We start from the raw sequence: 15,838 nt of genomic DNA, 5'->3' as shown, positions 1-15,838 counted from the left end.
TGAACTTGGCATCTTCAATATCACTAAGCTCTATGTGCTCTACAGCACCTATTTGTACCTTCCTGCCTATTGGAACAAATTGTTCTCATTTGTCCATTCGGCTGGGAAAAGTCTTCACATGTTTGGGGCAGACATCCCAACCTGGTTTAACCCTTCAGCCCAGATGATTTTTATCAGGGTGTGGCTGATTCAAATACTATAGTTTCTTGGAGCCACAGGGAGTTGGGTGAAAGAGGGACATTAAAGGTGGATGAGCAGTCTTGAAAAGGATTGATCAAGCTCTCACACCAGAGGTGCTAGTCCTCCCAAAACACTCCTATATATTACAATATTGATTCAAAAGGTTGTAGTATACAATTTACAAATAATAAAATTTACAATGCTGTTGTAAATTCCATATTACCAACTGATTTTCTCATAAAACATTTATAGATTTTAACCAAACTTGTATCTGTAGTCAAATTATGGTTGCAGTTCAGCCAGGTTTGCTCAAATGGATTTCAATCTACCTACATTATTTACAAAAATCCTGAAAACTCTTTAAATTTATTGTATGTCATTAAAATGTTATTTTTTTCAACCTAAAGTATGTTCTTCATAAGGTCTAGTAGTAGATGGTCCTAATAAATCAAAATAAATATACCCTCATCATTTCTTCTGTCCAATGAAGACATAAGTTTTTGTGCTGAAATATTTTTTTCTACACATTCCTAAGAAGGGCATTAAATTATTTCCATTAAATGGAATGTCTTTAAACTTATCTAACATAATCAAATCTTCAGCTTGAGATTCATGCTTTCCAGTACTGAATTAATTTTTGCCCTTTCTGGAATATTAGTTGACATTGACTCCAATATAATTGAAAGCAAGAGAGAAAGGGAGGAAAGAAATAAGGAAGGGCCACTTTCAGGGTGCGCTCCAACTTCCCCGAGTGGGGAACTCTTTCCTCTCCCCAACCCTATGGGGCACCCACCACCAGACTACGGGGAGGAGGGGAGGAAGAGAAGGGAGCCCCAGGGGCAGAGGTAGAGAGATACTGGGGCTTAGTTTACCTCTCACACTCCAGACACTAGGGATGAAAGGAGGTGGGGAAAGAAGGGAAGGGAGAATAGACCTCTCCTTCATAGAACTGGCGTTTATAAATGCTCATAGAAGGACTACCTTGGCGCGCGTGCGCGCACACACAAGCGAACATAAACTGAATGGGAAAGGAGTACGGGAGCAGTTAGGTTTGCCTGCACCTGAATAGTTCCTCACCTAGATAGTGCCGGGTCCCTTCTCCCCCCTCATTCCATCCCGCGCTGTTCCCAGCCTACTGTTTACCCCAAACCCCACCCTGGCTTTCCTATTGGCCATTTCATGGGAGGCTTGCGCTCCCTCTCCTAATTGGCTGTCGAAGGGGAGGCTCGCTTCCCCGCCCCCTCCTAATGTGCCACCCGGAGGCGGCTCCCGGTGTGGAGGAGACCGGCTGTTTCCGGAGTAAGATGGCGGCAGCGAGGGTCCTGAGGAGCTGGAGTCGGAGCGCCAGGCATCTGGTAAGGAAGGAAGGGACCAACGGACGCGCACGGATCCAGCACTGGGTGTGTTAACGGTCCAGACCGTGGGTATAACCTCGCGAGTACGGGAGGGTGTTGTGGAGCCTAGGAAAGGGGGTGTCTAAGAGAGGAAGCGAGAAGCTACCGACTGGGCACTGGGGTCCGGGGAACGGCGGCCTCTGGGAGGAGGCATAGAGGAGTCTCAACCCGGACCCCGACGCCCTCCGGCCCTGCTCCGTTAGTCTGCCCGCCCTCGTTCTCTATGAGGTGACCTCCGCCAGCGCGGGTCCTGTCACTCACTCCTTGGCCTCGGTGCCCTGCATCCTCCTCCTTGGCATTCCCTGCCTGTCACTTGCGGATCGAAGACTTCTATGTCTCCAGCCCGGAACCCTCCACCAGCACTAGTTCTTCCCTTTGCCATAGTCTCCCAATCCCTTCTCTCACTGACTTGTCTCCTTTTGGACCTTTCCGTGTCCATTTCCACCATCAGTCCCACATCTCAGAATCGGGAATGGAAACTAAACTCAGGCTGAGGCTGCTTCGCTGGCTTTGTCTCCCAGCAAAGGGAGGTCTGAGGAGTTTTGGGTGAAAAGTGCTTAAGTGCTCCCCCACTCAATATTTGTGTCATTATTAATGTTATTTTCTTGACATCTCCCTTCCCCTTCCCACTTCTCTCCCATATTACCTAGAATTTTTTTTTTCACATATTTTGTATATATAAAGTATGTCCCAAAAGTCTTAGTACTGTTTTAAGCTTTGGAGACATCCAGTCCTTATGTGTGTTCTTGGAATAAGTGGATGGAGAGCTAGGCCTTAAAGCCAGGAAGACCCTGGTTTCAACTCCCACTTCTGACAGGTACTCACTCTTTCTGGGATCCTGGGACTCTCTCATTGTTCTAAGAAACTCTCTAAAACAGGGGCTTTAATGAAAACAACCCAAAAGAAAACAAACTTAAAAATATACTTAACTTTTAAGAAGTTGACAAACATTTCAATATAACTGGCTTCCATTGTAATCCTATGTCTTTTATACATGGAAAATCATTTTTCTGAGGAGTCTGAGGGCTAGTTTAGTTAGTTTAGTAAAAACTACTAAAGAAATGTGTAACATTAAAAAGGGCTATAAAACTTCTGGTCTGGTATGTTGTTGAGATTTCTTTTTTTAATTTTATTTTTTAGAAAAAATTTTTCCATGATTATATGATTCTTGTTCTTACTCTCCCCTCCATACCCACAACCCCACACCTCCCCCTGTAGCCAACTCACATTTCCACTGGTTTCTTCATGTGTCATTGACCAAGACCTATTTTCATATTATTGATAGTTGCACTAGGGTGGTTGTTTAGAGTCCACATCAACCCATGTGTTCAAGCAGTTGTTTTTCTTTTGTGTTTCCACTCCTGTAGTTCTTCCTCTGAATGTGGGTAGCGTTCTTTTCCATAAACTCTCAGAATTGTCCTATATCATTGCATTGCTGCTAGTACAGAAGTCCATTACTTTTGATTTTACCATAGTGTATCAGTCCCTGTGTACAATGTTCTCCTGGTTCTGCTCCTTTCACTCTGCATCAATTCCTGGAGGTTATTCCAGTTCACATGGAATTTCTCTAGTTTATTATTCCTTTGAGCACAATAGTATTCCATCACCAACAGATACCATGGACATACCCTTGTTTTCCAGTTTTTTGCCACCACAAAGAGTGCAGCTATACATATTTTCCTACATGTCTTTTTCCCTATGATCTCTTTGGGGTACAAACCTAGCAATGGTATGGCTGGATCAAAGGGCAGGCAGTCTTTTAGCGCTCTTTGGGTATAGTTCCAAATGCTATCCAGAATGGTTAGATCAGTTCACAACTCCACCAGCAATGCATTAATGTCCTAATTTGGCCACATCCCCTCCAGCATTCATTACTCTCCCTTTCTATCATTTTAGCCAGTCTGCTAGGTGTGAGGTGATATTTCAGAGTATTTTGATTTGCATTTCTCTAATTATTAGAGATTTAGAATGCTTTTTCATGTGCTTATTGATACTTTTGATTTCTTTATCTGAAAATTACCCATTTATGTCCCTTGCCCATTTATTGATTGGGGAATGGCTTGATTTTTTGTACAATTGATTTAGCTCCTTGTATATTTGAGTAATTAGACCTTCGTCAGTTTTTTGTTATAAAATTTTTTCCCAGTTTCCCTTCAGATTTTGGTTGCATTGTTTTTGTTTGTAAAAAGCCTTTTTAATTTAATGTAATCAAAATTATTTATTTTGCATTTTGTAATTTTTTCTAACTCTTGCTTGGCTTTAAAATATTTCCTTTCCCAGAGATCTGACAAGTATACTATTCTGTGTTCATCTAATTTACTTATAGTTTCCTTCTTTATATTCAAGTCATTCACCCATTCTGAATTTATCTTGGTTTAGGGTGTGAGATGTTGATCTAAACCTAATCTCTCCCATATTGTTTTCCAATTTTCCCAGCAGTTTTTGTCAAATAGTGGATTTTTGTCCCAAAAGTTGGGCTCTTTGGTTTTATCATAGACTATCTTACTGATGTCATTTACCCCAAGTCTATTCCACTGATCCTCCCTTCTGTCTCTTAGCCAGTGCCATATTGTTTTTTTTTTTTTTAAACCCTTAACTTCTGTGTATTGACTTATAGGTGGAAGAGTGTGGTAAGGGTAGGCAATGGGGGTCAAGTGACTTGCCCAGGGTCACACAGCTGGGAAGTGTCTGAGGCCGGATTTGAACCTAGGACCTCCTGTCTCTAGGCCTGGCTCTAAATCCACTGAGCTACCCAGCTGCCCCCAAGTGCCATATTGTTTTGATGACCACTGCTTTATAGTACAGTTTAATATCTGGTACTGCTAGGCCACCTTCCTTCACATTATTTTTCATTATTTCCCTTGGTATTCTTGATCTTTTGTTCTTCCAAATGAACTTTGTTATAATTTTTTCTAATTCAGTAAAAAATTTTCTTGGTAGTTTGATAGGTATGACACTAAATAAGTAAGTTAATTTGAGTAGAATGGGCATTTTTATTATGTTAGCTCATCCTACCCATGAGCAATCAATGTTTTTCCAGTTGTTTGTATCTAGTTTTAATTTTTTGGGAAGTGTTTTGTAATTGTGTTCATATAATTCCTGTGTTTGTTTGTTGTAGAGGTTTCTAACTGCCCTGTCACATACTATCCCCGCCCCTTTAGAGTTACTATTCACTGCCCCCAAATGTACCTGTGGCCATCACCACCTCCCCTGGATCACTGCAGCACTCACCAGGGGGCGGTGGTGCCCACTTTGGGAATCACTGTTCTAAATCAAAACCCTATGAAATTATTTATTCCACATTTAAGCCAGATAATAAGACATCATAATAATAATAGCTAACATTTATATTGCCTTTACTATGTTCCAGACACTGTGCTAATGTGACTTCCAGATATCTTTATTTATTACCTTTTTATTTTATCTCTCTTTATTTCATGATAATGTGGTTTTAAGTTAGCATGTATATTGTATTCACTTTACTTTTTAAAATTGATTTGAGTTTCAATTTTGATATAGATGAGAGCTATTTAATTTATGATTTTGTATTTCCAGTGCTTAACACATAGAGGGGGCTTAATAAATGCGTGTTAATTTATCTTCCTATGCCCAACTGCTTCCTTTACCCTTGTCCCTCTTGCAAGTGGTTTAAAAAAAAACACAAAACTACTCTTAACTCCAATCTATAGGTCTTTAAGACTACAAATTGTAGAGAAGGTGTCTATATCCATTGTTAGAAGTTTTTTCATTCTGGAATTATTCTGATGGATTTACAGGTTCAACTCTTATTCTTCCTATCTCTCACTACAATATATTATTGCTATATCTAGATTAATGTTTGCTGAGGCTATGATCTATGTCAGGAATGAGTCCCAAATGTATACAATATATATGCGAATTTTAAAGCCATATTATTATTAGAAAATTAATATAATGCTTTTTATCTGTCCTATATATAGAATAAAACATTTCATATGATTTAGAGTGGGAAGATCTTAGAAATAATTTAGATAAAATCTTTATTTTACAGCATAGAGAACTGAGGTCTAGATAAGAGAACAGACTTGCTCAGTTCAAAAGAAGAAATAAGGAGAAACAGGATTTGAACCCAAATTCTCTGATCTCAAATCCATTCCTTTTTTTATTGTATCATATTGCCTCAAGAATACTTTCATTTATGATCAATGGAAGAAGCCTAGTAAGGTAGAAAGGATTTGGAATCTAAGGTATTGGTTTCAAATCCCAATTCTACTACTTACCAATTTGGGAAATTAGTTAACCTTTTTAGGCCTCCTTGATCTGAATTTAAATAAAGGGTTGTAAGTTCTTTCCAGTTCCAAACTTATGATCTAAAATTTTAAATATTGTTGAATATATTTGAGCATTTATAAAATGAATATAGCATATAATACTTCATAACGTGAAACCCTGATATAGCTCACTTGAATTGTACCTTGCTATCAAGTAACCTGTAGCATAGAAACTGATTCACAAAAAAGGATTTTTTAACACAAATTTAAATCCCTATTTTAGTTTTTGAAAGCACCTAATATTCTTCAGGGGGTGGGAGGGTTGATGTTTAGTTTTGAAGATTCACTTTTAAAAATCTTATTATGAACATCAACATACACAAACATCTTAATATACAAAAAAAATAACATTGAATCTGAAATAGCAAACTTCAGTTACATAGGTTTTTTAAAAATGTGCATGGAATACATTGAATAGAACATATTCTGACACTGTCACCTCTTACTTGTGGGATCTTGGTCAAATCATTTAACCTCTCTGGAACTCAGTTACCCTTCTGTAAAATGATGGGAGTGAACTAAATGGTGTTTGGGGGTTCCAATCTTAAGTTTATGATCTTAAATTTTAGAGTATAATAGGAAAATTTTCCTGCTTGTGTCCCTTTTGGATTTTTTTTCTTTCAGTATATTTTTTTTAATTTAATTTTTTCTTTTTCTCCCTTTCTTTATCCCTCCTGCATCTCTTTTTCCCTTTCCTTCCACCTAACTCATTCTCCCCCACACTTATAACAAGTACAGTCAATCAAAGTAATGCTTTGGCCATGTCTAAAATATACATTTAATTGAGTATCTCAATATTGCATCATCATTGTTCTTCCAGAGTCAAGAATAGTCACTGCTTTCATCTGAATTATGAAATCTTTCAAAGTTATTTACCTTTACATTAATGTGGACATTGTGTCCTTTTAGTTTTGCTAATTTCACTTTGTTTCCTTTGTATTCATAGGATCATAGATTCTCAACTAGAAGAAATTTTAGAAGTCTATCAAGTCCCCTTCCAGTACCTTGCTTAGGGTAATATAACATAGGAAGTTTCTGAGAGGATTTTAGAACCTAAGTGTACCTGACTATCCATTTCATCACTGAGCTGCCTCTCTGAATTTCTTATGACTCTAGGACAGTGATGTGTAAACCTATGGCACAGGTGCCAAAGATGGCACAGAGACCCCTCTCTGTGGGCAGTTGGCTACCCTCCCTACCCCCAAAGTTCGTTACTAGAAAAGCAGAGGGACTCCAGTGGAGCTGCTCCCCTCCCCCTCTTCATCATGCCTAATGACATTTTTTCACATCACCCATCCCTCTGCCCAGCAGCCCAATGGGAGCGCATAGGGGTAAGGTAGGCAGCTCACAGGTGGCAGAGCTGGGGCTACTTCCCTCCCCCTCTCTACACTCATTGAGGACACTCCTCATTTTACCTGCCCCTCCATCCAGCAGCTCAATGGGAGCACTTCCTCCCTCCTCTGTGTGGGGTAAGGGGAGTGGGGTGGGGTGTACCCAGTATGTGGGGGGAGAGGGGCAAATTATCATTCACATTGATTAAACTATTATTGATTCCATTTAAATCAACACTGATCAACCCATTACCATTATTAATTAAATTCTTATTATCATGAATCAAATCAATATTAATACCAAGTGCACCATTTCCATTATTCACAAATACATTATCATCATCTTTAACACATACAATTTCATCAACATTTACTTTAGTTCCATTTCCTTGATCAATCACTTCTGAACTTCAGGTACACCTTCATAATGAAGTTGTCCCTCCATTCATGTAATATTAGTAATATTCCCTTGAACAACGTGACTATACTTTGGCCTGGCTCCTGCATGAAGGTAATCCTGTGTTGTTGCCAAATTAGGAGCTTGTACACCTTGACAACATGCATTCTGACATTGGAATACATTTTGTTGTCCATTTCCCTGACTAAAACCATTATTCCAATTATTTCCCCTGTAACCATAATTATTATTATTATACTGATTATTTCCATTGCTATTATTGTATCTCTGCCCATATGATCTCTTTCTGTATCTGCAGTCCCTTGCAAAATGCCCAATACGTCCACAAACATAACAAGATTGCTGCCTCTGGTTCCTATTGTTTGAATTGCTATTGGTCTTATAATTATTATTATTGTTTCTCTTTTCTGCTGCCCATAATGCTGCTACCACCTTGATTTCACTTATTTCTTTCTGATCAGCTCGAGAATTTGCCTCCCTTAATTGTTTCCTAAGATTTTCAATAATTGCATCCTTGTCATCACTACTCCTGTCCTTCTCTTGGGCAAAAATGTATGTTGCTTTTTGTTTTAGTTTGTCTAAGCTCAACAATTTCCAATCAGGGTAATTGTCCATAAAAAATTTCTTTACCTGGGGAACTGAATTTCTGACAAAAATTCTTTTAACATGATCTACGGTGGTATTTTCTAAAATATTCATGTTCAAATACATTTCTGCTGCCTCTATGATTCTATCCAAAAAAGTTGCAGGGGTCTCTACTGCTGTCTGTCCGATTTTTTCGAATTTTCTCCATGAATTTGGACGCTTAGCATGCTTCTCTAGAACCTGAATCAGATTTATGCGCTTGTTTTAACATTCTGTAGGTAGGAACTGAATTCAGGTCCAGTTCCTCCCAATCTACAGGCCATGGTGTCATTCCCTCCGTGTTTCCTGTCTCCTCTACAAACTTTGTTTTGTCATTATGTGATAAGATCTCCCCTAACATGTACCAGCAATCTTCAAAGTCTGGATCGTGTTGTTTTACAAAAGCTTTGAAGATCTTCACAAATTTCCCAGAGTCATTGTGGAAATTTGGGATCTTATGTTTTAGATTATCTACATCTTCAGATCTGAATCGAGTATGTTGTTTAACATGGAATACACCATCTTCGCGAACGATGGGAAGATCGCGAAGGGGAAAAAGATTAATGGGGGTTTCAGCCTTATTTTGAGCCTGTTGTTCTAGCTCAGCCTTTGTTGGAATACCTTTGTCAGAAATGCCTATGTTCATATATTCATTGCCAGTGTGAGATGTACCAAGTGATTGACCAGAGAACGAACCGTTTTGCATACATAACTCTAAATTATCTAACTTAATTTGTAATAGTCTTAACATTTTTTTGGTTTCAGAATCCCTGAAACACCAAGTCACAATGATTTTAACAAAATACCCAATATGAAACAATATCCACCTTAGTTTGTATACAACATAACCAGTCAGAATCAGAACTGGCATGTGACACAATAAATCCAGTATGTTGATTGTCAAAATCGGTTGTGCCAATTCCAAGTCCATTATCCCTCTAAAATACGTGGGTATAACTCTAAACCACAGGTAAGGAATAGCCCAAACACCTTTCCACAACATCACAAATACATAACCTATCCAATCTTCAATCACCATTGTACCCATCATTCCCCAAACAGACCAACTAACAACAAAATTTATTGTATTATTAGCCACTATTCTGACTAATAATAATTACTAACACAATTAATTAAATACAAGTACAATTAAACACAGCAACAGAAAACAAAACAAAAAAAAACAAAAGAAATGAAGAAAATCCCTCTTTCTGGGGCAACACCAAGCTTGATAGTATTTTCCCCTACCCACAGAGATTTATGAATGACCTGGGGTGGGGGCTGAGAAGCTCTGAGCAGCTCACCACTGGTTGAGAACTTTCAGCTCTCACCCAATGGTTGAGCTCCCTCTTGGAATGTTCAAGCCCCTCTTACTTCCTTTATAAATCTAGCTGGCCAACTGTTCACTTCCTGTCTGTCTCTCTATCCACCCATCTGGGGTGCCAAACTATAAGATAAGTATAAGTAATGGGGTCACCAGGGATATTAAAAATCAACTATGGGGTTTGTGGGAACACTCTCTGGGATGTAAGAGAGACTAAAACTGATCACTGAAGTCTTGTACAGCTACACCACTCCCAACTGGAAAAATAACAACCAACTGTCACTCTGGCCAGAGGCTTTGAATTAACTGACAAGGTAACAAGGTGAAATTGGGTTTTAATTAGAAACAACTAAAAGGAGGGATAGGAATGACTACTCTAAAATCTTAACACCTAATAACAAAACCCAAAGGGACAGGGAAGGACTTATTCACTACACTAATTTAAACTATCTAACTAACAGGGCCTAAGGAGCTATACTGGAGTCTCTGGGTTTCTGCCTCACACCTGGAACCTGCCAGGTTTGAGTACAGCTGGGGCTTTTGTGGCTTTGGGATTTCTCACTGCAATCCACTGATGATGTCTGGATGTCAGGAGCTACAGTTGTCTCAGGAACTAAGCAGTAAGGGTTTTGCTTGAAGCACTGTCCTCTTCTCTTGTTCTTTCCTTAAATGCCACACCACACAGGATCCCAGGGGAAAACAGGATGCAAGGTGTCCTTTGCTCTGAGTTCTCCCAGGCTGGCAACAGTTTTTGCCTACCACTAATGGAGTCCACACACAGAACAGATAGACTTCCTCCTCCTTCATTCCAACCTGGAATTCCCAGCTCCAGCTCCTTCCTGCTAGGTACTTCCTAATCAATATATAATCAATACCTAATAACTAGCTAATCTAATCTTACTCATAACAGGCGGGGTGTACCCAGTATGTGGGGGGAGAGGGGCATGGCATGCAGTCTCTAAAAGGTTTGCCATCACTGCTCTAGGATATGCTACATACTACAGTTTGTTTAGCCATCTCTCAATTAATAGGTACCCACTTTGTTTCCAGTTCATTTTGGCCATAAAAAGTATATCTATAAATATTTTTGTATATATGGATTCTTTCTTTGATCTCTTTGGGGTCTAATGCCTCATTATGAATATTACTGAGTTGAAAGACAGTTTAATGACTTTTTGGATATAGTTCCATGTTTTTTACTAGAATACTTAGACCAATTTGCCAACCATGCATAGATGTTTTAGCCCTTCTACAGGCCTTCCAGAAATTGACATTTTCATTGTTTTCATCCTTGCCAATCTAATGAGCTTGATTTAAAATAATTTGTGTCTTATTGTTAATGGTTTGAAGTTTTTCCCCACATAATTGTTCATAATTTATATTTTATTTCAAAACTACCTGTTTGCACTCTTTTGACCACATCACTATTTATCTATCCAATTCTCTTTTCCCCCCAGTTTTCCCTTTTAATTCTCACAGCTTTGACCTTGTAAAAAATCTTTGAAGTTGTTCATTTTTCTTCCTTGATTAAGTCTTGATCTCTTGTTCAATTAAAATCCTACCTCTGGCCATGGTTGTAAATGGTGTTTCCATTCCATGTCCTCTAATTTTTTTAACCATTTATTAATATTCATTTTTAACATGGTTACATGATTCATGCTCCTACTTTCCCCTTCACCCCCCCCCCGCACTCCCCCCACCCATGGCCGATGCACATTTCCACTGGGTTTAACATGTGTCATTGATCAAGACCTATTTCCAAATTGTTGTTAGTTGCATTGGTGTGGTAGTTTTGAGTCTACATCCCCAATCATGTCCGCCTCAGCCCATGCGTTCAAGCAGTTGTTTTTCTTATGTTTCCTCTCCTGCATTTCTTCCTCTGAATGTGGGTAGCATTCTTTACCCTCTAATTTTTTTTTAATGTGATGATCTTTTATGTTTAGGTCACTTATATGTTTTTAGTTTATTGTGACTATGGTATAAAGCTGTTTATGTTAAACCTAATTTCTGCCAGCTTGTTTTTCTAGTTTTCCTAAAAGTTTTTGTTGAATAGGGAAGCCTTACCCAAGCACTCAGTGGACTTGGATTTGAAAGCTTACTTCCTAAATGTTTAGTATTATAGAATCTTAATTTAAGCCAAAAGAGACTTTAGAGTTCATATAGTCTAACTCCCCTTGTAGAAAATTGAGGCCCAAATCACTGTTAGTGAATGACAGAACCAGAACTAGAAGAACATAGGCCTTTCGTCTTCTATAGTTGTTACCATCCTAACCCATATTTCTCTCAGGGAATTTTAATGGCTTCCTCAAAGGGAGGCGGGGAGGGGGAAGTGTTTTTTTTTTTTTTTTTTTTTTTTTGCAGTAATCTGCATATTTGAAGCTTAGCACCTTTTACCACCTTTGACTAGCCTTTTTAATTGCCACAGTTATTCATGTTCCACATCCCCAGTTAGTGTGTATTCATTTTCTAGTCTCTATTTCTGAACATATTATATCTCCCAGTAGAATGTGAGCTTCTTGAAAGCAAGAAATGCCTCACTCGTTTGTACCCCACAGTGAGTGGTGTGTGTATATGTATGGGGGATTACATGTGCTTTTATTTTTCCATTTTTTAGCACCTATTCTGTGCCATGTTTTTTTGGGGGGCATCAATTGAGACAGCAATGTTGAATTGCCATCTATATAGACTGCTGAAAAGTTTGCAAAATGGTCTAACACTACATTTAACACTACTTTAACACTGACATTTGAACCTCACAATATGAGATAGAGAATAACATTTTGAAGATGAGAAAACAGACCTTTCTAAGCCTACATAGTCATGAGCCAACAACAAATGTGAAAGAGAAGAGAGCAAAATCTGCTCTTGCCTCGGTTTATCAAAATTTTTCTCTGCCCACTAATTCTCACACATCATGTCTCAGGAGCTAACTGTGCCTTTCTATTTTGCCTGGGCTGCCTGGTAGGGCAGTACAGGGGGCAATATAGGGGACATCCACTTGTCTCATGATCTCTTGACTCTATTGCTGCCTTTTCCCCACTGCCATTCAATCTCATACCCCAATCCACTCAGTGATTTCCTTCACACAATCCTTGCCTCCAGTTCAAATTCAAGCTCATGCCAGGCATGCAGACAGTCGACAGGAGATAATGTCACCTGTGCAACCCCAGAAAGAGGGGAGGGTAAATTTCTTTCTCACAGTCCTAACCTCTCTTCTAACTAACATCTCCAAATACCTATGACATCTCCTAAGGATAAAGAGAAAAATTATAGCACTTAAGAATTTTTTATTTCTTGTTTTCTTATATTTAGCCTCATTTTGTCTATCCTACAAAAAATAATTTTCAAGTGAACAAGCATTTAAGTGTCTACCATATGTCAGGCAAATTTTTTATTTTATTCTGGTGTGAGGTAGATATAATGTTGAAGGGGAAAAAACCAAGAGAAACAGAAAAGACTTGTGAGAATTTGAGAAAGTTGTCTTTACTATTTTAAAATTTAATTTTTAGTCCTTTAGATTTTTATGTATTAGAAATTAAAATTTGTAAAATAGGACTTCACATTCGAAATTTGAAAAGAATAGTTATTTTAGAAAAAGATTTCCATGAAATCAGAAATCAGTGATTCAAGGTTTTTTATGTTTTAGGGTAGAGTAATTAGTAGGTATTTAGCCATTATTAGTAATTTTAAGAGGAAATCACATTGTTTTTTCATTTGTAGGTCATCTATTTGGTGTCATGCCTGAAAGGGACCAAGTCGTCTTGCTTTGAAATAGTTTGGATCAGAATATATTCAGATAATCAAAAAGTATTTAAGTGCTTCCTATGTGCTAGGTGGTTCATTTACGTAGTAAGCACTTGAAAAATACTTGTCAGTTTGATTAGATTCAAAAGACAGTATTCAGATCTTGACCCTGCCATTTTCCACCTGTTTAAACTTGGACAAGACACTTAAGTAGATTTACTTTATTTTTTATCTCTGGGAAATGAGGAGATGGACTAAATTATTTCAGAGGTTCCTCCAGTGCAAAAGCATATGAACCCATTTAATAGCTGTCACCCACTTGAAAAAAATTTTTGTCAGTGAAATTTTTATGTTTTCAGAATTTCAGGTTTTGATTCAAGTAGTTCCATACATCTAGTTGGATTAACTATGTGGCAAGGACTTAGAATCACTAGTTTAAATCCTGTCTCAGGCATTTATTCACAGTGTGACTCTGGACAAGCCATTTAACTTTTCTGTCACAGTTTCCTTATCTGTAAAATGAAGATAATAATAACATTTACTTCTACCATTGTTGTGAGAATCAAAGAAATAATGTATGTAAAAGGTTTTGTAAACTTTTAAGGGCTATGTAAATGGTAACTGTTATTAACTAAGGTTACTTATTTCCTTAATGTTTACATATTGTTCTTTATTCTGGCATCTTGAATCCTTTCCAGATTAATGAGAAAAACTAATCTTGCTTTATTGGGGATGAGGGCAATACAGGATAGTGAGGAAATGGGGAGTGGAATAATTTTTTTTAGAGCTAAAAGAGACCATAGGGATTATCTGGACCAACTTCACAGATAATTCCTTAAATTCAGATAATTCATTTTTTCATTCATTTTATTGACTCTTAACAATTCTAGCTAATTTTGCTTTCATATAGAGCACATTAGAAAAGTATACTTTTCTTACCTAAGAAGTTGTGATGAATGGTATAAATCTGATTGCAAGCAGGAAGTTATACTATTTCAGGGGAGAGAGGAATTAGGAACACCTTTTTATGCTCACAAGATGATCTGTTATGTTGTTGTTTGGTTATGTTGTAGTATTTGTTGTATTATTGAATTATGTTGGTTGGAGCAATCTTATATGTTCATGTAGAAATCCTTATGAAAATATATTAGTTTTAATGAATTAGCTATTAGTGTCAAATGGGCTAATTAAAAAAACATACAGTGTAAGTTGGATAGTTTCCTATTCCTATATTGTTGTACATTATAATTATGTTACCTCCTAGTTTTTAATATCAATTTTAATTTTAAAAAGACATGCTAAAGTATGTATTTGACAAGAAATTGTATAATTTTTACTAAAAAAAATTTACCTTTTTTTATTCTTCTAGAGTTGTGTTAATCATATTCAAATATGCAGGAGTATTCATGCTGTGAAGCCAAAATATACATGTCTCTTTGGTTATTCTTCCTTCCAGTTTAGTCATCCACAACGGTTATTGAGAACAACTAGTAGTAAGTATGGACTTTAGCAGGAAACATTTAATATAGATGAGTGTTTTGTATCATATGTGTTTATTTTCCCCCCAAGCACTTCAGAGTACTTTAAAGAACCTGGAAAGTAAATATAAAGAATTTATGAGAGTAAAATAAGGTAATTGTTCCACTTTCCTGTTCTCTGTTTTTGAATTGTTTTAATATTGGGAATTGGTTGTCCTCACATGGATCCTCCGTACTTCTACTTGCTTTCAGTCTGAGATGACAATCTCATGTTTATTATGTAGTATATAGTAAAGGGAGAATCTGTGTCTTTTCCTCTTCCTTATTCATCATTGTTGAATGAAGTATTTGTAACTGTCTTACAAATTATTCAGGCCTGTGATGAAATCAAACCAGGACATTCTGAAACAGAACACTTTTCAACATTTGCTTCTGATAACTTTAGTTGCATTTACCCAAGGGAGAAGAGGGATTTCTGTCCCAAAGATCCATTATCTTGGGATTGTGGCTTTTCCCCTTCATTTCTTTCCTTTAACCTCTTCTCTGGAAAAGGCTGTCGATTATTTATGCAGCACATACCTAGTCAACTGTTTAATCTTAAGTGACTTTGTAATATAAAGAAATGTCAAGGCACAAATTAAAGGCAGTTGGAGAATTTATGAATTTACAGATTAATCTCTGTGTTATGGCAAATCAAATTTGCCTCTCTGTTCTATTGCTTGGCTAATTACTAAATGGATAGATAGGGAAGGTCAAATCAAATTACTAAGCATTTATTTGTTGCTTACTATGTGCTAGCAACTGCATTATGTGCTAGCTATAAAAAAAATGCAAAAGATCTTTCCCTAGAGGAGCTTACATTCTAATGAGGAAAAACAACACATAAAAGTTAGTTTAAAATGGGGAGAAGTACTCATGTTAGAGGAATGGCTGAGAAAGAAGTCTAAATAATTAAGAGTAGGGCTCAGAGAGGAATGTAGAATTGAACCTATCTAGCCTAAGGGCCCTTCCTTAAAATGGAAGTTCCTGGAGGGA

General features: G+C 37.5%; 1 protein-coding gene across 1 annotated transcript in view; it reads left to right on the top strand.

Annotated features, from left to right (window-relative positions):
• Positions 1-1,472: 1,472 nt before the first annotated feature.
• Positions 1,473-15,838, top strand: part of DBT (dihydrolipoamide branched chain transacylase E2) — a 66,059-nt gene continuing 51,693 nt past the window's right edge. Inside the window, exons 1-2 of the mRNA XM_044672151.1 lie at positions 1,473-1,535; positions 14,695-14,818. Of these exons, the coding sequence (XP_044528086.1) occupies positions 1,485-1,535; positions 14,695-14,818 (175 nt within the window). The 5' untranslated portion in view covers positions 1,473-1,484. The remainder of the gene's footprint in view (positions 1,536-14,694; positions 14,819-15,838) is intronic.

Source organism: Gracilinanus agilis, chromosome 4 (genome assembly GCF_016433145.1).
Source record: "Gracilinanus agilis isolate LMUSP501 chromosome 4, AgileGrace, whole genome shotgun sequence".
Taxonomy (NCBI): Eukaryota; Metazoa; Chordata; class Mammalia; order Didelphimorphia; family Didelphidae; genus Gracilinanus; species Gracilinanus agilis.
This window is presented reverse-complemented; position numbering and strand designations above follow the sequence as displayed.